The sequence below is a fragment of the Lissotriton vulgaris genome, chromosome 12 (assembly GCF_964263255.1).
Source record: "Lissotriton vulgaris chromosome 12, aLisVul1.2, whole genome shotgun sequence".
Classification (NCBI taxonomy): Eukaryota; Metazoa; Chordata; class Amphibia; order Caudata; family Salamandridae; genus Lissotriton; species Lissotriton vulgaris.
This window is the reverse complement of record NC_141700.1, coordinates 499,535,795-499,558,710: the sequence shown is the minus strand read 5'-3', so window position 1 is coordinate 499,558,710 and position 22,916 is coordinate 499,535,795. Positions and strand designations below refer to the sequence as shown.

Below are 22,916 nucleotides of genomic sequence, written 5' to 3'. Positions count from 1 at the left end.
CCATGGCCAAAAAGGAGCCCCCTGCTGGATTGCGGGCTCATTCTACTCGGGCCACGGCGACTACAACTGCTCTGGGCCGAGGAGTGCCCTTGCAGGACATTTGCCAGGCAGCTACGTGGGCCTCGCTGCACATGTTTGCAAGACACTACTGCCTGGACAGCTAAGTCCGGAGGGATGGCTTCTTTGGCCGTTCCGTCCTCCAGGACTTTCTGGTGTGATTATTAGTTCGCAGACCCACCACCGGGGTTGGTATTGCTGGGGTATCTATTCTAAGGTAAGGAATCTATCACTAACGTGTCTCTTTCAGATGCACAAGTTACTACTTGTGTGACGATATATCTGTAAGAGACATTAGTTAGTGATAGATTCCTTACCGACCCACCCATCCTCCCCGTTCTGCGAACCGATATCTAGGGTTAAGGTCATCCCCTTTCAGGGCCCTAGTTTCATGGCACCAGTGTTGGTTCTATCATGGCTCTGCGTATCTGGCGCGGAGAAGCTGTGTATCAGAACTGACGTCAGCGCGCATGGGCGGCGTCTAAGTACTCCGACGACGTCATTCCGGCGCCGACGACGGACGCGGAGCCGCGGATGACGCCTAACGACGCGCAGGGGTATTGCTACGCAAAAAATTCCGGATCCAGTCTGACGCCTGGGGATATTCTAAGGTAAGGAATCTATCACTAACTAATGTCTCTTACAGATATATCGTTACACAAGTAGTAACTTGTCCTGCTAGTCCAGCCTTGCAGCAGATTGCATATCTTTTGCAGCTGCTCCGTTCTACAGTTATGTCGCATGTGTTGGCCATCTGGGTACCGAATAACGTGACGTCATTATTCAAGCCAGATGCCTCCGCTCCTCCATAGTGAAACGGGGTGGTCTAAAAGTTAACATTTAATTTTATTTTTCCGTTTGAAAGTTGTTGATGAATTGCAAAACAATCTGAAAGCTGGTGTTTAGTATGGGTCATAGTGTGAAACCCGGAACACACAGGCCTACATTGTGGATTTGTTTCCACATTAGAGGAGTGATCTCAAAATGGTCATAGAAATACTCATTGAAATGGTTTCAGTGATTAGCTGCATGACTTAATACATAGGCTCTATCCTTCTACTGCTCACTTTTAGGGAAGTACTTTTTTCTTTTTGATTAAACACTTCTTGAGAGTGCATGTTTTCAGCTCTCTTACCGGTGTGCTTCTTCCCCCTGCTAAATACTTTTGAACTCCTTGTTGCTGTTTCCCTCATGATACAAGCACTCTTGTATGCTTCTCCCCTGCCATACTCCATCACCTTTGCTTTCTCGCAGTTGTTCTCCCTAAATTGTTGGTCTTTGCCGTGTGTTAATTTTCTGTTGTCCCCCCCCCCCCCCCCCCCCCCCCCCCCCCAACTGCTCCTCCTTTGCCTCCATGCCCAGCATCTTTTTTTATCCTTTTTAATTTGAAGTAAGCAGAGTGGCGGGCAGGGAGATGTAAATGATGTCCGTACCAGGCAGCAAATTACCACCAGTTCATCCATGTTAAAAAAAAAAATATGAAAAAGTGCTTTAGCACTACTATTTTCAATTTTCCATCTTGGATCTGTATTTTTTTATTTTTATTGTATCACCATCATTTTGAGGGCTTGCAAGTATCATGCATGAGTGTGCACGCTTTATCATGTATGCCTACAAAATTACGTAGACACCTTTTTGCCCCTTTTCTGGGGGTGAGACGGATGTTCTGTTCCTTTTGGCTATGCTCGACAACACCACTAAAAGGCATTGGTAAAGATGATAGGTACCATAGGGGGTGTGGGGGTCCTGGCACTAGCAGCAGGACAACGCAAGCACAACATAATGGACAGAGTGCTGAAACTTTTCAGGCACTCAAGCCCAGTTACAGATCTGGGTTTAATCCATCATTGTTCTTTAGCTTACTTCGCCTCCCCAGTCTTGACCCTGTACCTCATGGGAACAGTCCAGCCGAACTGCCAAGACAGGTCTTCCCTGGACCGAAAACAAGCATCCTGTGACCAGCTTCGGGGTAATTCCTTAACTGGCTAACAAGCTCGGTCACCAGCCTAAGCATCAAACATATGAGTTTTCAAGCTTTTCCTGAAGATCATCTCCAATGGTGCAAAATGGCGAGCAACCGGAAGCGAGTTCCAGAGTTTTGCCTTCAGAAAAGCAAAATATCTACCACCACGTCTAGCCGTAGGAATGTGCAGTAGCTTCAGTGAATTGGATCTCAGGGATCTATCCTGACTGTAGGCCTTAAGTGTGCATCTCAAATACTGCAGTCCCTTATGCGTCAGTGTGCTGTAGGTGAAGATCAGACCCTTGAATTTAATATGGTTGATTATTGGAAGCCAGTGCAACCGGCAAAGATCGCGTAGGAACCTACAGAATAGTGTGCGCAGCCGCATTTTTTTTGGCAAATTCTTTTTATTGAGTTTAATTGGAGCACACAGTACAAAAAAACAGGACAGGTACATTCATACAGTAAACAAGTCAAGTGTTAAAGATATCTCTCAGGTAAACACAGCTTGTGAATGAGGACCCAACCCAATATACATCTATGCTTCTACGCCCCTCCTTAATTCCTTCGGTTCTGTTTCAGGTCTTCTAGGTAGTGACCGGTTGTGGGGGCACTGAGTAAGAATGTGAATGTCTGCTGTCAATACTATGCTCTCCATTGAAGGAACATAAACACAAAGAAACAAGCATTGGCATAGCCAATAAGTCTCGCTTTTGGGACCTTATAAGTATTTAGTTATGTAGCACAATATCCTTGGTGCAACAACATCAACTGTTGCATGGCTAACCACTTATAAGGTCCCAAAGGCGAGACCTAGTGGAGAACAGGTGAGAACAGTGCATGCTTTTCTCACATTTTTTTAATCACAGATATTTGGAATGTTTTGCGCAGGGGGCACTATTTTATCAGATTCACACTTCTCTTTAGTGTAAACGTGTCAAAGCTGGCGTTAGAACTCAGTTCTCTGGGTGCGAAGTTCAGTTAGGTAGCTGCTTAACAAGATCACACTTACATACATACATTGCACATTTCCTGGTCCAGATTTTAGGGTGTCGAACTTAGTGGGCTCCGAGTCCTCCCCCTCACCAATGTTAGAGATTGAAGGAGCCCCATTCATTCTTTGACGAGGACGACCTTCACATTGAGATGCACGATGTTTAATGCTCATCGAAACTGGTGTTTTGTTATTCCAAATTCTGGCACGTTGGCAGATTTCTCATTTCTTGAGGGCTTATTTTAGTAAAAATCAAAGCGTAGCTAAACACACACGCGCAAGCAAGCACGCATACACACACCACACACGCACATGGTCTATGCAAATGTAGCACACTATGTAATGCAGAAGCACCTGTTTGGCCTATAAAAATGTACCATGCATCTATACAAAGCCTAAAATAAAGAGCAAGAATCTTAACAGACTGTACACATGAGAGGAGCATCAATGGAAATGTGCCCCCCCACCCACAAATAAGAAACAAAGATCACAAGGATTTTACGTGTACTCTCTTCACAATTTGATACCTGTTGATTAGACAATGGCGCTGAAAGATCCCAGTTCAGAGCAAGTGCATTTGATATGAAAGAGCAGGCTGGATAAAAGGAAGCATGAGGGGGTTTAATAAAGCATTTATTCTAAGTCGCCTTCTTAAGGGTTTTAAATCCTCGCAGTTAAAGAATGTATGGCGCACTGCTAACATGAACCTTTAGGAACATATATAAGAAACATATTCACAACTGTGGCAAACTAGCATTGAGTTTCAAATGGTTAGGAATGTCTCTGAAAAGTTTAACACTGCCCTTTAAAGAGACGTAATACCCCATGTAACAGTCCGCAACAGCTGCACTAACGCAGTGAGTTGTATCTCCAGATATGTTGTGACTGAGCTCCCATGCACTGATAGGGCAGGGGTAATGAGTGCAGTCCCGGCTCCTGGGGATCTTGCTGAAAGGTTCACTAATCCCTCAGGAAAAGTGGGTTTTGTGTCCGATCGGGAGACGTGGGGCCACGACCGGGAGTTGTGTGCGCACGCACAATAAAGAAATAAAAAAACCAAGCATTAGTTGCATACACGCGAGCGGCCGCGAGACATGATCTGTGGTGGGGGAGGGGGAGAAGTGGGAGTTGTGTGCGCGCGCAAAAAGGAGGAACAAAGCCTAGGAGTTGTGTGTGTGCATGCGCGTGCTCTAAAGAAAATTGAAAAAAAAGCACGCGAGTGGCAAAGCTGGCTCTGTGGTGGGGGAGTGGCATTGAAGCGAGGCGCGCGCGCTTGGCGGAGCGAGAGGAAAGCCATATGGCGCCTCTGCTCGTGCCTGTGCGCATAAGCGCACTCAGAATGCCACAATAAGAGCTGTGGTAGGAATTTTTAAAAGCCCTAACTAAATGTCTCACAGTGCGGCGCATGCGCTGGCTCAGGCAAGACCTAAAAAGGTAAAGGAAAACAGTGTAAACAGTGCATCATGGTATAAATGGTCTAAAGTGATATGCTGTGTGGGGTGGGCGGTGAGCAGAGTCCAGGTGCATCGCAAATTGGGGGAGATTCCCCTGTGATGGGCTCCCTACTCGGTCATATGTGGAAAAGGTGAAGGGTCTTAGTCTGGGGCTACATGCAAGTAAGGGTAGTCCCTCCGAGAGATATGTCACCAACGGAGACCAAATGTAGTCAAAGCCTTTCCTAGTGTCCTCGATAATATCCGTCTGTCGTTCGAGCGCTAGCGCTCGCCACAATCTCACTTGCCACTGTGTGAGGGAGGGGGGCCTCTGTCTTTTTCGTAATTCTCTGTCTGGAATTTGCGATGAATAGCAAAAGTTTCATCACCTAGTGTTCCCACATTTCTATTGATAAAAACAGAACTTCACATGTATGTATGTGGTTGTGCTTGACATGAAAGGCGGGAATAGCCAAAACTGTGACCGCACAAAGTCCATGTACTGTCAATGTTTTCTTTACAGGGTTAAAGGTTTGGCCTATTTCCTTTCCATTAGTAAACCAAAACACACATGTAGGGTGCTGTTTTTAACATGAAAAGTGTGAGAATTTTGGATAGTAGAATGTGTGCCTTATGCCAGAAGTTCTGGAGCTTTCTGTCACAGAATAGTCTCTTAGACCAGAGGGAACACCTATGTGAATCAAGCCTTGGCATACTAGGGAGACTGACGAGAATAAACTGTTTTTGGAGAAAAAAAATGCTGAAAATATTACTGTGGTCTCCAGAGTATTCTACTGACAAGCCAGTCTTGATGAGAGGTATCTTGAGCTAGAAACCTTAGAATTTGTAAATCTTAAAACTATATATGAGAAAAAGACAGGTGCTCTAAACCAGCATTTCACTTTCAGTTGCTTTCCAAATTTCCCAAATGCTTTGCACTAAGTTTATTGTTAGTGGGAACCCCAAACCCATAGATATTTTTATTGTTCAGTTAATAAAAACTTACGATGTAACACATTTTACACATTTTGTACGAAAAATCACAAAATAACAGCTTTATAAAAAACGCAAGCTTAAAACATTTATAAAATTATTCCTGTATTTAAGACAATTCGTATTTTAAAACCGCCCGAGAACGTACTGCCTAAGTGCAATTGCGAGGGGCTTGTCTCACCTACTATTTCCACTGTATTCCGCAGTGTGCCCTATTCCCTCTATTGGTTATTAATCATACTACACTGTATAGTACATCTATAGATGCTCAGGACGCCAAGAGGAACACAGATTGAAATCAAGCCTTGGCAGGATATGTTCCTTTGCTAGGGAGATTTGTAGGAATTATAATGTTTTATGAGAAAATGTAAAGATCTGACAAATGTCCTGTTCAGCCTGATCTCCCAGCTAGCCAATCTGGGTTAGTGATGTCTATCACCCAGCTCTAGAAACCTTAGGATGCATACATTTTTAAATGATATGGTTGTGGTCAGGGCTTTAAGTGGTATGAAATAACTGGGGGGTCTCTCAAAGGGGCGTGGCCAGTGTAATTAGGGGCGTGACTTTAAAACATTTGCATCCAAAATCGGTGTTTAGCATAGTGTGCTGCCCTACTTGTATTTTGCGGTTTCTGTCAGTGCATCTAGATATGTGATACAACAAGTAACATCAAACCTACAACAAGTAAGGACTATTGGCTTTATCAATGGTTATTAGTTGCATAAGATAAATAAGCTGCAACTATGGCTTGTTACATATAATATTGAAAAAGATTCCAATTAAAGCCCTGGTGACCCAGCACAATCTTGTTGCTCTTGCGTTTAAGAAAGAGAAGGGAAATCCAGAAAGAAAATGACTCTTTAAAGGATTTCCCTTCCCCTACAACGCTCACCTGGCATGAAGTCATGCCGTAACTTCTCCACTAGTGAGAAGTGAGCAGTGTGAGCAGCGCACATTGATGTGCCTGCTGTCTCGAAATGGGTCTCTATCGGGCTGTTTTGCACCCTGGCACTTTTTTCCGGACTGCAGTGAACGCAAACTGCTGTCACTGGAGTCTGGAAAAAAAACAGACCGCCTGTGCCAGGGCTCAAAACAGAGCCCGATAGAGACCTGTTTCGAGGCCCCGTTGAAAAAACTGCCGGTGCTCAGACCCGGTGAGACCCGGCCCACTTAAAGCCCTGGTTGTGGTATGTTTTCATAGAGGCCAGAGTTAAGACCTGCAATCAAAAGACTGGTACTCTAAACCGGCAGTATGCTCTCAGTGGGTTTCCAGTTTTCCCAGATACACTACATCTGAAACCATCAATCTTTATATATAAAGAAAATATACATTTTGTACCCCCATGCTCGGGCGACCAAATGGAACAAACTTGGGTTTCAAACCATAAAGGGAAATGCTCCTGTACGAGGGAAACTGGAGGGACCATGTTTTGGGAAAACAAAGCTAAACATTTGACACATGCCATGTTCGGCCCTTTCTACACCGCAGTCAGGACAGTTGAGGTCTGCCATTTCGCAGTGGAAACCTTAGGATGCCTGGATGGAGAAAAAATATGTTTGTGGTATTCTTCCATTCAGCCCAGTGGTGATATTTGCCACCAAATAAATAGTACTTTAAACCGGTGTTCCACATTGTTGATTTCTAAATTGCAGTGTACCCAGTTTTTCGCCTAAGGGGTCCCCGATCCCGCAGAAAACCCATCCATATCTGATAGTCCCACACTCAGGAGCCCATAAAAGAACCTTGATGTGGGGGGTGCGAAGGGGGGAGGAAATACTTGACCGTAATTAATTTGTTCTTTTTATTCTGTACATATAGTTGTGATTTTGATACCAGTCATCAAGCAAGCTGTACACCATTCTATCCTTCCGCTATCCACATAACTGACTAACATATCCACCACTCAAATTGTTTTCATATTTCACTATACTAATTCAACAAACAGTAATCATTTATGGGTTCCGGAGTAGTGTGCTACTCGCCGAAAAAGCGATTTCACGCCTCATCAGGGGTAGTAAGCGCTATATAAATGCAATTATAATACAATAAATTGCGATCCTGCCACAATTTAGTGATCTGTGTTGATAATACAAAATTGAGTGTGCAGACTACATTCCCCGGAAAAACCTGCATATCTGGTATTTCTGGACTCCTGGCACTCGGGGCAACATTGCCTTGGTTAGTATTTTGGGATTTATGTATGTCCATTTCAGAAATGCTACAAAATATTTTCATTTAGCAAATTTGCCCCATATCGCCACGTTTTTCATTATATCTCCAGCTGCATTGAGGTATTGATGCTGTACTTGCAACAATATATAGCCCTGAATGTTCCAAAAAAACAATAATTTGTAGGGGTGTGTAAAAAAAACAAAGCAGTGCATGTGGTTGAACAACCTAATGCTGTTTTTTGACAAAATTCTGGCACAGTGATGCATAAACATCCCAACAGTGAAATGGTTAATAGAACACTACTGAAAGCGCTGGTGAAGTTCTGTAGTGAAGTGAGTACACCACATCCCTTGTTTGGGTGTCCAAGAATCTTTAGTTAGAATTAATTTGAATTTGAATGCCTGTATAAAGGCTATACTTTAAAATGCTCTATCGATTTGAGAGACAACTTGAGGCATTGGTCATAGGCTTGCTTCTGTGGTGTTTTCTTTGCCTTAGAGTGTTTGAGTTTGCTAGTTCTATCGCAAGCATTTTTGTAGCCAAAATGATGTAATCTGTATTTGGGTTCGTTGATGGTGATGTTTTAGAAAGTAACAAGGTCTAATTGTTTGTCACTTTGCTTGTTCTCTTTCTTAGCCCTGGCCTAGCGTCTCGAACCTTGCCAAGGATTTCATTGACCGACTGCTCACAGTGGACCCTGGGGAGAGGATGTCAGCTAGCCATGCCCTGAAGCATCCCTGGGTAGTCAGCATGGCTGCCTCCTCATCCATGAAGAACTTGCACCGCTCCATCTCACAGAACCTTCTGAAGCGGGCTTCCTCCCGATGCCAAAGCACTAAATCTGCCCAGTCCACGCGCTCCAGCCGTTCCACCAAATCTAACAAGTCGCGGCGGGTGCGAGAACGTGAACTGCGTGAGCTCAACTTGCGGTACCAACAACAGTATAACGGTTGAGATCAGAGTAAAGGAGACTATTAGTGATATGTTTCTGTGTGTGCTTCCTCATGCTTGCCTAGGTGCATCTACACCATGAATCACTTTACTGGTGTCAGAGGAGGCACCAGTAGTTTTTTCCTGCTGTCATGGATCAAAATGTCCCTAATTGGAAAAGTGGTTACCTGTGGCTGTAGATGAAAGGAAGAAAGTGGGGCCTGTATCATGGAACTTCTCCCGTCATTGTGATGAAAGCCTCGGGCTGCCGCAATACATGAAAAGTGGCATAGATCTGCTTTTGTGGCTGCTTCGTGGTTTTCAAATATTTAACCTGTTCACCTTTTATTCACTCTCTGCTTAACTTGTCCAGACCAAAATAGAGCATGCACTCCTCAGTTCAGGGATGGCAGAGAAATTAAGGCGTTATTTCTGCATCACTGCCCCTGACCTCCATTTCTGTACCTTATTTGCTCGACCACATTTGTTGAGTGATTTCTGTCAGTAAACCATTGAAAATATGCACCGCCATCCCTTGGACATTTTGCATATGTACACGCTGTGACCTGTGTCGCCCTCTAGCATCAATTCCTACCAAGTATAATTTAAGTAGTATCAAGCATCACCTTGTAGACTTGAGTTATACAACAAAATTAGAAAATGTCTTCTATGTAAACTTTTTTTAATATGTGTTCCCACAAAATACACGTGTCAAAACATCAGAGGCAACTATAGAAGAAAGTGTTTTGGCTTTGGCTTTGAGTAGATACTGTGATACAGGCATATCTTGAGGGAAACTGCATTGAATTAGATGTACCTACAAGACATTTATCACAAAATAATTCCTTAACATACCTTTTAGGTCACACAAGTTTGACTTAAGGAATGTAAAATCTGTCTTTTTTACATGTAATTCTAGCAACGTGTGGCATTCACTTCTGATTTCAGCTCCGCATTTAGCAGGGCCATGCTGATGCCGGAATATATGGATATCCATAGAAGATGAATTTACAAGGAAAATGTCTGATTTAAGCTAATTTACTAAGTGGTTATCCTTAAAATCTGATGTGGGTCCAGCTTTTATGGATATATGTTGGAGAACTCTGCCTGCGGTCATCATTTAGATCGAGTATGTTTGGCCTAGTCCACCCTCAGTATCTAAAAGCCCATGCAAGCCAAAGCATGACCGCCTTGCCTGACATGGGTAGGCATGGCTGCATGCCCCAGTGAAACCTGGGATGTGTCTGCCACTGTTCAATTACGTCACCGGATGCCTACTTTGGGAGATGCTATTGAGGCCACCTTCGCGGCCTCAGCTCTTCAGGGTGCCTTTCATGTATGCGCTTCTGGTGAGTTCATTCAATGAAAATATAGAAGTGCAGGTACTCAATCTTTAGAGTACCCGTTTGCTCCTTTGAAGTACCGGTGCTCTCCAATTAAATGTATTACGGTAACGCGCGAGCACGGACATTGACTGCCATCTCCTTTAAGCAGTTTGTATCTCTGGTGCCAGTTTGTATCCCACCAAGGCGGTGTCCGGCTCTCATTTCCTGCAGGAAGTAATACAAACGGACTTAGGGTGTGAAGGGAGCCGGTGAGCAGATGTGTTTGCGCATCGCCATGCAGCTCGTGCCGGGGCCGGCAGCCCAGGCGCAGGTGTTAATTGGCGCTGCGTGATGCAGCCTCGCTTCCAGCTCGTCCCTGTCCGGGGCTGCATGGGGCGCGAGGAAAGTGATCGACAGTCTTCTGCAATCGTTAAACTGTTATTTCCTCCCACCTGGCCGTTGTAGGAAAAGTGTCGTGAGGCAGGGAGTGTATCGACTTGCGCAGGGAAGCTCTTAAACAGCCTTCAGGCGGATTTGTTGAGGTGCTGGTGAGTGAGGAGTGGAGTTCGCCCTCACCAATACTCAGATAGAGGCCAGAAACCCCCTCGCACATGCCAGCCTGCAGGCAGACACTATTTGTGACGTGATAATGGCAGTTTTCTGACCGTTATCCCACCCCTTTGTTCTCTTCCTCCCATGACTTCCTTGTCCACAAACAGGCTCGTGCACTAGTGGGGCGTGCATGGATCGATGCAATAAGTCGCGTGCTCTGTTGCTGCAGTCGATGCAGCAGTAACTCAGGATAATGGGAGGAATCTTGCAATACCCTTCTCAGTGCCACTTAAACAATGCATGAGAAACCTGGAGGGACGGGCACGCATAGTTGGAAAATGGCAACACTGGGCAAATGCTCATTTGTCCCAACTTCCCTCACTACTCATTCTATTTAGTAGGGCCAATCTCACCACGAAGAACCACTCTAATCCAAATGCTCTCCAGTCTTTGCTTAATCCTACAAATTTGTGGTTCAGCAGGCATAATCCCTTTTACTGTTGAAATTAGGAGCTATGCAAAGATGTTATATGGTTTCCAGATTCTGATATCACAGTACATCAAAGATGGGCACACTGGCATTCATGAATTATGTAGCACTAGCCGACTTTGCTTCCTTTCCTCTCTGTTGCTTCATTTTCTTACCCATTTTTTGTGCCTTTTTGGAGATTGTGGTGCACAGGATTGAGGGATCTTCAGTTTAAATCTGCCCCTCAGGATTGAGGGATCTTCAGTTGAAATCTGCCCCCTTCACCTGATCCCGATATGGTTACCACATTTCCCAGGAAAACCTGCATATGTGGTATTGCTGGACTCCTGGCACTTGGGGCAATATTGCCTTGGTTAATATTTTGGGATTTATGTATGTCCATTTGAGAAATGCTACAAAATATTTCCATTTAACAACCAATATGGTTTTGATACATGCAGGGTATGCTGTCTTTCCACATATACTCATCATGCTGTAGGGTTGGCCGTTGATGGCGTCTTTCAGCATAGACTTTGGGGTCTTAATTACCCTATGATAGAGGTGTCTTTGAAGGTTGGGACTGGGGTTGATGCACTTTATCAGCGTGCCACCACCAAGTTCTCTGGCCACTATAACTGATGGACACAGAGGTGGCCTAGAGTTGGAATCCCTTATTCATTGGCACAGGTATCTGCGTGAACATGTTATATTTTCTGACCCTGTCATTTAGAAACGGTTAAAACGGCTTGGCCCAGGATGGACATTGGGTGTCATTTTAGACCTGGGTTTTGACCGTGCATGTGTCACAGACTGTTAGCTACAATATACAAAGACTAGATTTAAGATCTGCCCCTTTCATCTTCTGTCTTTGTGTTACCCGCCTCTTTCAGCCATTGGCTTTTAACTTTGTCAAGCACATCCTGGTTCAGTCCAATGGAGTATTCATCTCTCCCCTAACACTAGTTTGTTTGGGTGTTTCTTGTCACATTGTCTTGAGTTCCTCTGTTAAACTGTATGAGGGACTACTTTACAATAGCCCTCTATGTCCACTCTTACTGGCTCTCCCTTGTCTTGTTCTAGTGCTCTAATGCATCCAGAGTTACTACATTAACCCAGATCATTTGCCTGTGCCAATTCTTATTTCCTAGGATATGCCTGCCATATCTTATAACATAGAATAGTTTCTGCTGTTCTCCCTTTGTTTGCACTCTTCTGAGAACGCGGTTCTCACTAAACATTTTTAACACACTTACCCATCCGCAGTTTCTGCAGTGGAAGTTTGGGGCTTTCTCTTTACAATTCCCTTCATAATTTTCTCCCCGAGGAAATATATATATTTTTTTGTGTCGAGAAATCCATTCCCCTGCACTCCTACCACATATCAGGTTGTACCCTTGTCTTCCACACCCTGGAAAGTGATTTACATCTGCTTTTCGCAGAGGTAAGTTTCCAGCATGGGAAATAACCTCAAAACGTTTTGTGAGCCTATAAAGGTATGGTTTGTCGGTGTTCAACAAATTGTTACTAGACATTCATGCTTGAATGCCTGTTTTGCCATCCCTGGTTGGAGATTAGTTCCAGCAATCAGCAAAACTGGTTAGTTGGCCACAAGAATATATCTCATGTGCGCGGGATACCTCCTAACTCTAGTAGTCCCGACCGGGGCATAACTTCCACATATCTGTTTTTTTGTTGAAGTTCTACATGTGAGTGCAAAAACAATGTGAATCAGGTCTTCAGTGAGGGAAATGAGGTAGCACAATAAACGGAGCCAAGTATTGCCTTAAAGAACTGCTCGAATTTGTAGCAGTCCGACTTCACTGCATTTACTCCATGTGAATATTTTGACTCCAGCACCTGAAAACCAATTTGTACTGGCGGAGCAGCTGTGAACGCCAGTGCCTCGGAGTGGGTGCATATGCAGACTGGTGCATCAGTGCAGTTAATGACTGCGGCTGTTCACTGAGGCAGCCCATAGGGCAGCAGCAGCACCTCTGCTGTCACAAAGCAGAAGTGCTCAGACGCTGCCACGCAGTAACGATGCACACTGCTCTGCTGAGGAAGTCCCTGACCAGCATTGTGCGCTAGCAGTCCATGTCCACTACTGAGCACTAGTGCTCACAAGCAGTTATGGCGCAGCTCTCCATGACCACTACTGAGCACCAGTGCTCACAAGCAGTTATGGCGCAGCTCTCCATGGCCACTACTGAGCACCAGTGCTCACAAGCTGACAAGGCTTAGCTCTCCATGGCCACTTCTGAGCACCAGTGCTCACAAGCTGACAAGGCGCAGCTCTCTATGGCCACTACTGAACACTAGTGCTCGCAGGCAGTTATAGCGCAGCTCTCCGTTGCCACTACTGAGCGCCAGTGCTCACAAACAGTTATGGTGCAGCTCTCCATTGCCCCACTGAGCACCAGTGTTCACAAGCAGTTATGGCACAGCGCTCCATGACCACTACTGGGCACCAGTGCTCACAAGCAGACAAGGCGCAGCTCTCCCTGGCCACTACTGAGCATCAGTGCTCACAAGTAGACACGGCACAGCTCTCCATGGCCACTGCTGAGCATCAGTGCTCACAAGCAGTCATGGCGCAGCTCTCCATGGCTACTACTGAGCACCAGTGCCCACAAGCGGTTATGGCACAGCTCTCCGTTGCCACTACTGATCACCAGTGCTCACAAGCCTCCATAGCCACTACTGAGCACCAGTGCTCACAAGCAGTTATGGCGCAGCTCTCCATGGCCACTACTGAGCACCAGTGCTCACAAGCTGACAAGGCTTAGCTCTCCATGGCCACTTCTGAGCACCAGTGCTCACAAGCAGTTATGGCGCAGCTCTCCGTTGCTACTACTGAGCACCATTGCTCTCCGGCAGTTATGGCGCAGCTCTCCGTTGCTACTACTGAGCACCAGTGCTCACAAGCAGTTATGGCTCAGCTCTCCGTTGCTACTACTGAGCACCAGTACTCACAAGCGGTTATGGAGCAGCTCTCGATGGCCACTACTTAGCATCAGTGCTCTCAAGCAGTTATGGCGCAGCTCTCAGTTGCTACTACTGAGCACCAGTGCTCACAAGCAGTTATGGCGCAGCTCTCCATGGCCACTACTGAGCACCAGTGCTCACATGCAGTTATGGCGCAGCTCTCCATGGCCACTACTGAGCACCAGTGCTCACAAGCCTCCATGGCCACTACTGAGCACCAGTGCTCAAAAGCAGTTATGGCGCAGCTCTGCATGCCCACTACTGAGCACCAGTGCTCACAAGAAGACATGGTGCAGCTCTCCATGGCCACTACTGAGCACCAGTGCTCACAAGCAGTTATGGTGCAGCTCTCCGTTGCTACTACAGAGCAACAGTGCTCACAAGCAGTTATGGCGCAGCTCTCCATGGCCACTACTGAGCACCAGTGCTCACAGGCAGTTATGGCGCAGCTCTCCGTTGCTACTACTGAGCACCAGTGCTCACAAGCAGTTATGGCGCAGCTCTGCATGCCCACTACTGAGCACCAGTGCTCACAAGCCTCCATGCTACTACTGAGCACCAGCGCTCACAAGCATCCGTGGCCACTACTGAGCACCAGTGCTCACAAGCAGACATGGCGCAGCTCTCCCTGGCCACTACTGAGCTCCAGTGCTCACAAGAAGACATGGTGCAGCTCTCCATGGCCACTGCTGAGCACCAGTGCTCACAAGCAGTTATGGGGCAGCTCTCCGTTGCTACTACTGAGCACCAGTGCTCACAAGCAGTTATGGAGCTGCTCTCCATGGCCAGTACTGAGCACCAGTGCTCCTGAGCATCCATGCTCACAAGCAGTTATGGCGCAGCTCTCCGTTGCTACTACTGACACCAGTGCTCACGAGCAGTTATGAAGCAGCTCTCCATGGCCACTACTGAGTACCAGTGCTCACAAGCAGTTATGACGCAGCTCTCAGTTGCTACTACTGAGCACCAGTGCTCACAAGCAGTTATGGCGCAGCTCTCCGTTGGTACTACTGAGCACCATTGCTCTCAGGCAGTTATGGCTCAGCTCTCCGTTGCTACTACTGAGCACCAGTGCTCACAAGCAGTTATGGCGTATCTCTCCGTTGCTACTACTAGCACCAGTGCTCACTAGCAGTTGTGGCGCAGCTCTCCATTGCTACTACTGAGCACCAGTACTCACAAGCAGTTATGGCACTGCTCTCCATAGCCACTACTGAGCACCAGTGCTCACAAGCAGTTATGGCGCAGCTCTCAGTTGCTACTACTGAGCACCAGTGCTCACAAGAAGACATGGTGCAGCTCTCCATGGCCACTACTGAGCACCAGTGCTCACAAGCAGGTAATGCGCAGCTCTTCGTTGCTACTACTGCACACCAGTGCTCACAAGAAGTTATGGCTGAGCTCTCCGTTGCTACTACTGAGCACCAGTGCTCACAAGCAGTTATGGCGCAGCTCTCCATGGCCACTACTGAGCACCAGTGCTCACAAGCAGTTATGGCGCAGCTCTCAGTTGCTACTACTGAGCACCAGTGCTCACAGGCAGTTATGGCGCAGCTCTCCGTTGCTAATACTGAGCACCAGTGCTCACAAGCAGTTATGACGCAGCTCTCCGTTGCTACTACTGAGCATCATTGCTCTCCGGCAGTTATGGCGCAGCTCTCAGTTGCTACTACTGAGCACCAGTGCTCACAAGCAGTTATGGCTCAGCTCTCCGTTGCTACTACTGAGCACCAGTGCTCACAAGCAGTTATGGAGCAGCTCTCGATGGCCACTACTGAGCATCAGTGCTCTCAAGCAGTTATGGTGCAGCTCTCCGTTGCTACTACTGAGCACCAGTGCTCACAAGCAGTTATGGCGCAGCTCTCCATGGCCACTACTGAGCACCAGTGCTCACAAGCAGTTATGGCGCAGCTCTCAGTTGCTACTACTGAGCACCAGTGCTCACAGGCAGTTATGGCGCAGCTCTCCGTTGCTAATACTGAGCACCAGTGCTCACAAGCAGTTATGGCGCAGTTCTCCGTTGCTACTACTGAGCATCATTGCTCTCCGGCAGTTATGGCGCAGCTCTCAGTTGCTACTACTGCGCACCAGTGCTCACAAGAAGTTATGGCTGAGCTCTCCGTTGCTACTACTGAGCACCAGTGCTCACAAGCAGTTATGGAGCAGCTCTCGATGGCCACTACTGAGCATCAGTGCTCTCAAGCAGATGATTTGTGCAGCTCTCCGTTGCTACTACTGAGCAACAGTGCTCACAAGCAGTTATGGCGCAGCTCTCAGTTGCTACTACTGAACACCATTGCTCACAGGCAGTTATGGCGCAGCTCTCCGTTGCAACTTCTGAGCACCAGTGCTCACAAGCAGTTATGGCGCAGCTCTCCGTTGCTACTACTGAGCACCATTGCTCTCCGGCAGTTATGGCGCAGCTCTCCGTTGCTACTACTGAGCACCAGTGCTCACAAGCAGTTATGGCTCAGCTCTCCGTTGCTACTACTGAGCACCAGTACTCACAAGCGGTTATGGAGCAGCTCTCGATGGCCACTACTTAGCATCAGTGCTCTCAAGCAGTTATGGCGCAGCTCTCAGTTGCTACTACTGAGCACCAGTGCTCACAGGCAGTTATGGCGCAGCTCTCCGTTGCTACTACTGAGCACCAGTGCTCACAAGCAGTTATGGCGCAGCTCTCCGTTGCTACTACTGAGCATCATTGCTCTCCGGCAGTTATGGCGCAGCTCTCAGTTGCTACTACTGAGCACCAGTGCTCACAAGCAGTTATGGCTCAGCTCTCCGTTGCTACTACTGAGCACCAGTGCTCACAAGCAGTTATGGAGCAGCTCTCGATGGCCACTACTGAGCATCAGTGCTCTCAAGCAGTTATGGCGCAGCTCTCAGTTGCTACTACTGAACACCATTGCTCACAGGCAGTTATGGCGCAGCTCTCCGTTGCAACTTCTGAGCACCAGTGCTCACAAGCAGTTATGGCGCAGCTCTCCGTTGCTACTACTGAGCACCATTGCTCTCCGGCAGTTATGGCGCAGCTCTCCGTTGCTACTACTGAGCATTAGTGCTCACAAGCAGTTATGGCTCAGCTCTCCGTTGCTACTACTGAGCACCAGTACTCACAAGCAGTTATGGAGCAGCTCTCGATGGCCACTACTGAGCATCAGTGCTCTCAAGCAGTTATGGCGCAGCTCTCAGTTGCTACTACTGAACACCATTGCTCACAGGCAGTTATGGCGCAGCACTCCGTTGCAACTTCTGAGCACCAGTGCTCACAAGCAGTTATGGCGCAGCTTTCCATGGCTACTACTGAGCATCAGTGCTCTCAAGCAGTTATGGCGCAGCTCTCAGTTGCTACTACTGAACACCATTGCTCACAGGCAGTTATGGCGCAGCACTCCGTTGCAACTTCTGAGCTCCAGTGCTCACAAGCAGTTATGGTGCAGCTTTCCATGGCCACTACTGGGCACCAGTGCTCACAAGCAGACATGGCGCAGCAGTACATGCTGGCCGTCATTGAGCAGGTGAGCAGAAACAGTCACTTAACTGTCACTCAGCAGCAGCTTTAACAGGAAGCCCCTTCAGTGTTCGCAGAGGCAGTCACTGAGCGCCCGGGCTCATCTTTGTTCACAGGCAGTCACTTAGCAGCTCTGCACTTGGGGTCACTAGCGGACACTGCAGGGCGCACAACGGGCAAACTGCTAACTTGCAACGGCTTCTTCAACAGTTTGAAAAGCTGACACCCCGTCGGAGGGCACTGTAGAGCGCGCACCTTCGTGGCTTCCGGCCTCCCACCCAGCTGGAAACTCCCACCCTTTTCCCCAGCTGATGGTCGTTGAGTGCGTTTGGACGAAGGAATTAAGCAGTGCTGTCTTCACAGGTAATTGAGTTATGGGAGGTGCTGGGGAGGAATAGTGCCTTTGAGACGTCACATCTGACGGACTCATCTAGCCCATGTTTGAGATTGAAGGAGTCTGGAAAGCAGTTTCATGCGTTGGCGGGAACTCTATTCTTATGTGTTCTGAGTCACAGCTTTAAAATCAATAGACGTCGTGAAGGGGGTGGTGGGAGGGTAAGGTACAAGAACTGTGAAGCTCTTTACACGTGTCATTGCGCATCAAGAGGCCCACCTTGATGTTGGGAGGGAGGGGGGGGGGGGGGCTGCGTCTGCCTGTGGGCTCTAGTCTCTCGAATACTTATTAGAAACCGAGGAAAGCCAGGCTGCGGGCCATCCTTCAGAGCTTATACCCCGTCCTTCTTTCCATCTCTGGCCCTAGGCTGAACACATTAGCTCTAACTGCTTCCCGGCCTCAATTTTTTACTTCGTGTGCCTGGCGGAGATGTCAGGTTCCTAAGATGCTGCGGTGCTCGGTCTCCTTCCACTGACTTTCCCTTTTCTATAATTAATGCTGTTCATTTTAGCTGTTGGACTGAACTATCATTCTTGTAGATGGAGAAGCCTCACACGGCCGGGAAAACTCCTCTTAACAAAGGAAACCAGATCATGGGAGCTGTTTAAAAAAAATGTTATTTAAACAACCGTATTTACGTTTTCTCAATTGCGTTTTTTTTATGCGCTGGGCAAGGAATTGGTGACATCTTATAAGTAGCTCTTCATTCCTTTCCTGTCGCCCCTTTTTGTTCCGCCTTCTCCTGTCACCCCTTTTTAACCCGCCCCTCACACACACACACACACACAGCGGGGGATATTTAGACAACCCAGGGAGGGTTCTAAATCGGGGCAATGACACCAGATGAAGTATATATTTTTTCTCAGCCAGTCCTTGTGAGACATGACTGTGCGCAATCTCTCCTAGAATAAGAAGATGGCAGCTTCCAACCAGAGCATCAGCAGAGGACTGTTGTTCCAAAGGGTCAGGTTGCAGCAGTATCACCTCCTTTCCTTGGGGTTCTTAATATTGCCTCATCAGTACCGCAAGACCCATTAGCGTCCACATGTATGGCTTAAATCCCCCAGAGTGAATGTTATTTGAAGCACTTGAATTGCGCACCACTAAACTGGTGCCCTGGATCTGACATAGATTCCATATCAGGTGCATCTTCCATCATTCAAACTACTAACCCTGGAGCCATGGGTCTGCACAGGTATACGAATGGCATGTTCCTTCAGTGATGCTAAAAGACAGTGGCTCCATGAATCTGTCACAGTTCCGCTGACAGTTTTTTTTTACCTTGATTCATTCGTTTTCCCCCTAAAAGTAGGCACATTCACAAAACGGAAGGATTTTGCAGATTTCTCTTCCAGGATGGGTATTTACTCTTTACACATCTCCATCTTTGCACTACATTGCCTGTGGTTTAAGTCTGACAATAGTAGAGTGCATGTAATATCAGCAAGATCATTGGTATTTGGATACAAAGTACTATACTGGGACCACTTGTATTCATTTCAATCTTTAAGTTGGTATCTCGCCTTCCCAAAAATCAGCTTATTTAAATTTCCCAACTTAAGTTTCCCATCTTATTTTCAAGTATTGTCAACTTTTTTCCATTTGGTGATTGCTGTAAACGTTGAGGAAAGCGCACCTAAACTACCTGCTGCTTCTTCTCATTAGGAACAAATTTCATTTAACACCTCTTGCCAGGATACCCAGCATTTAACAGCTTTTAAAATGACAAAGTATGACTTTTACACATGCGAGACTACATGGATCAAGCAAGCCATAATCCTCCCAAATCTGCAGTGGAAATCCATTTATTCCATCGGCTTGCACCAAGGCACACATGGTGTGGTTATCGGCCATTTAGTGTTTAATTTGATAAATGCAATTGGGAAATGCTTGAAATTTCTTGTCCTGCTCCACCCTGACCTGCAAGATGTTCACAGTATACTACGGAGTACACCAGGTCGGAGAATTTAGATAATAAATTGAACATTCGAGTTGAGAGAACCTCCAGGCCTATAATGCCATGGAAGACCACTGCAGATAGCATTTGTGTTGCACATGAACTTTGGATTTGAAACCTATGACAAGCTTGGACGTGGTCATTTTTATCACAGTCATTATTTTCGTGCACAGGAAACTGTCTAACCTGACCTCCTTAAGGAGCTCCTACATGTTTCAATCTGTCCTCCATAGTTACAATTAGGAATATCATTTTCTACCTTTTTCGATTTAAAGTTGACGCATGTCCTTCTTAAGGCCTTGATGGATGACTGCAGCACTCTGGCACCAGAGCCAGTGTAGGCGTTTGGTGCCATTCACGCTAAGTATGGTTTGGTATATACAACAGAGTGCTCTCTATCACTAGTTGTTGGGATGATCTGCAATCGTGTACATCACAGGGTCGTAGAAACTTGTTGGCGCTCATTTGTTTTTAATTGGACCATCACATTGCACATCCCTAATTCGAGATTGTGATTTTCCCAGACGTGCACTACATTTTGCTCCTGTGCCGAAGATGTGCTCCGAGTCCTCTGTTCTTCATAGAACATTGGAAGTACCCCGAATTCTCTGATTAAAATGCTAAATTAAGACCATTGAGTAACTCACGAAAGCAGTAACCTTTGATAATGTGTTGTAATCGTTTGTAGGAGACTATAGCTAGCTGCTTGAAGATCCTGCTCCAGAGCGGTTGTAAGTAAGCAGAGTGTAGACATATGTTGGCAGTGACAGTATTTGGTAGAACAAGTTATGTATATAGTAGATTGACCAAACAGTGTTAGAGAATTTAAAGCTACAGAGGACCATAATCAAATAATTGCTGAAGTCAGGTGTTGCCAAGCAGTGAAGGTGGGCGTGGGGGACACTGGAAGGACACATGTACTAGGCTAACTCCAGTCCTAGAATATTTGGGGAATGAGCAATTTCCCCCCAAATATTCCCGGAGGCCTATGCACTATTCTAACTCCAGTCCTGAAATATTTGTGGACATTTTAATTTCCCCAACAATTTTCAGGAATGGTTGAAAAGTAGCAATTTGTAATGGGAGAAAGCACTGCCCAAGGCAAATAAACTAGGAATACCTCGTCTGGTTGGCATGAAACATTTCGCATCCTAATGGGGACCTCCAGTGGCCGACTAGAATACTGCATATGGTCTGTAACTGAAAGGGAGAATGAAACAAAATGTAAATTAAGTAAAACTCGCTTTTTAGTCCCTTGTACCACTATAACCACTTTATTTGCGAAAAATCGGTACTAATTGGGAGATTTATAAAAATAAATATATATGATTAATATTGGAATACCACGTACACAAGCTAGAGATACATTGCCAAATTAGCCTTTAGGATCAGGCGTTGTCAAGGCCTCGAAGTAGCATCTATCCGCCCTCGGCAGTTCAGTTTTGAGCAAGTGACTGAGGGGCTGCGCTGATTTACGAAATACGAACACAAGCCTTTTGTCCAGACACTTAATTGCCTAAGATTGAGCTCCTCTTATTCCAAATTTCAACTTCTTCAATGTGTGCTGCCCGTTAGTGAACTAAAATGACTCTCAATTCAGCGAGGACCCAAAATCCATGCGTCACGAAATACAAGTTAGTTATAAACTCTGCACTACATTACGCTACCCTGTGACCGTGCTACTGCTCAACTTGTAGAGGGAGCATATAGCCTCGGCACTTGATCGGTTGAACTCAGTGTGTTTTCGGGTCTTCAGGCTCTAAAAGAAACCAGAAACAAAATGCATCCCTTATTTCAGGTAACATTGTATTATCCTATATTCTGGCCCACTCTTGTTCCCAAACGTGGAGTGCTCTGCCACACACAGATGGCACTGTAAATCGCTGACAAAAGTTATCTGCAAGTATTATTTTGCAAAAGCCCTCTTACCAGCACAAGCATACACTCAAAATCCCTTTTATTCATTATAATCCGGAAATAGGAAGACTCATTCCCCTCTCTTCTGCCCATGTAAATGTATTGCGACGTATATAGCGCACGTATCACCCGAAGGCATCAAGGCGCTTGCCTTGGGAACCCGTCCTGGCTTTTTTCCCTGTGAGATAACCCCTACTGGGCATCCCCAAGGTGAAAGCCAGGCATCCCGCAGCGGGTGGGCCGCCGTAGTGGAGATTAAGCAGCTATTGCCCAGAGTTGCAGCGTGGGACCCCATGATTAGAATAGGCACCGAGGCGAGAATTATCGAGTCCGTGGACATTTTTGGGTTCAGGACCCTGCCGCGACGGGAATTGAACCCTGGTCCAGGGCCAGACCTCTGCATCAGGGTCTGCCGCTCTAATCAGTGAGCCACACTTCTCCACTTGATGAAACTATCAAAGAAGACGACTTCTCTGAATAGATGTTTCTTCCATTGTCTCTTCTTAGCTTGATGCTCAGCCAGGGGAGTGACACACTAAGCATATGCCTAAACACGCCAAGTGGTCGCTAACCATGGGTCCTTTGGATCATCTTCAGGTTTTTTAGTTGACGACACATTAATGTAAGTTGATCTGTTTTCCTCTTAGTTGGCAGGTAGCCTCATTTATTGGGGAGACTGTCTCATCACCGGTTCAGGAGGTTTCATTATGCCTCCCCCCTCTCCTAGTGGTCCTTTAGATCAAAGTCGCTCCTTGGTGCTCAGACATCCTAGTGACTCCAGCTTACCCATGTCATTTTTTTCTTGGATATAAAACTCCATCAGAGCACTGCCCTCCAGGTTCCTTCTGGGAGGGGTGGAAAATCCTTCTTTATGACTGTGCCCAGGGCTTTTAGTGAGCCGGGTCTTGTTGGTCCTGAGCAGGCGGCACACTATGTTAAGCACAGATTTTAAATTGTATTATATTTGAATTTGTAGGGCACGCAGCTACCCACAGGGGGTCTCCTGGCGCCAAAGAAGTAGTGATTGCACATCTCAGTTGTTATTGAGAAAAGAGCCAGGTTTTAAGGTCTCAGCGGAATTTCAACAAAGATGGTTCAAGTTTCAGTGTAGCCGGAAGAGAATTCCATAGCCTGGGAGCAACACAGGAGAAAGAGCGTCCGCACATTCTCATCAATTTAAAGCGTGGAATCAGAAAATTGCCATGGGTTGATGATCTAAGATGACGGGACGGAGAGTATTGTTGAACAAGAGCTTGGAGG

At 46.5% G+C, this 22,916-nt stretch overlaps 1 protein-coding gene across 1 annotated transcript in view; it reads left to right on the top strand.

Moving 5' to 3' along the window:
* PSKH1 (protein serine kinase H1) overlaps positions 1-10,771 on the top strand; it is a 186,931-nt gene extending 176,160 nt beyond the window's left edge. The window contains exon 3 of the mRNA XM_086945253.1: positions 8,250-10,771. Coding sequence (XP_086801379.1) covers positions 8,250-8,567 — 318 coding nt within the window. The 3' untranslated portion in view covers positions 8,568-10,771. The remainder of the gene's footprint in view (positions 1-8,249) is intronic.
* Positions 10,772-22,916: the final 12,145 nt, after the last annotated feature.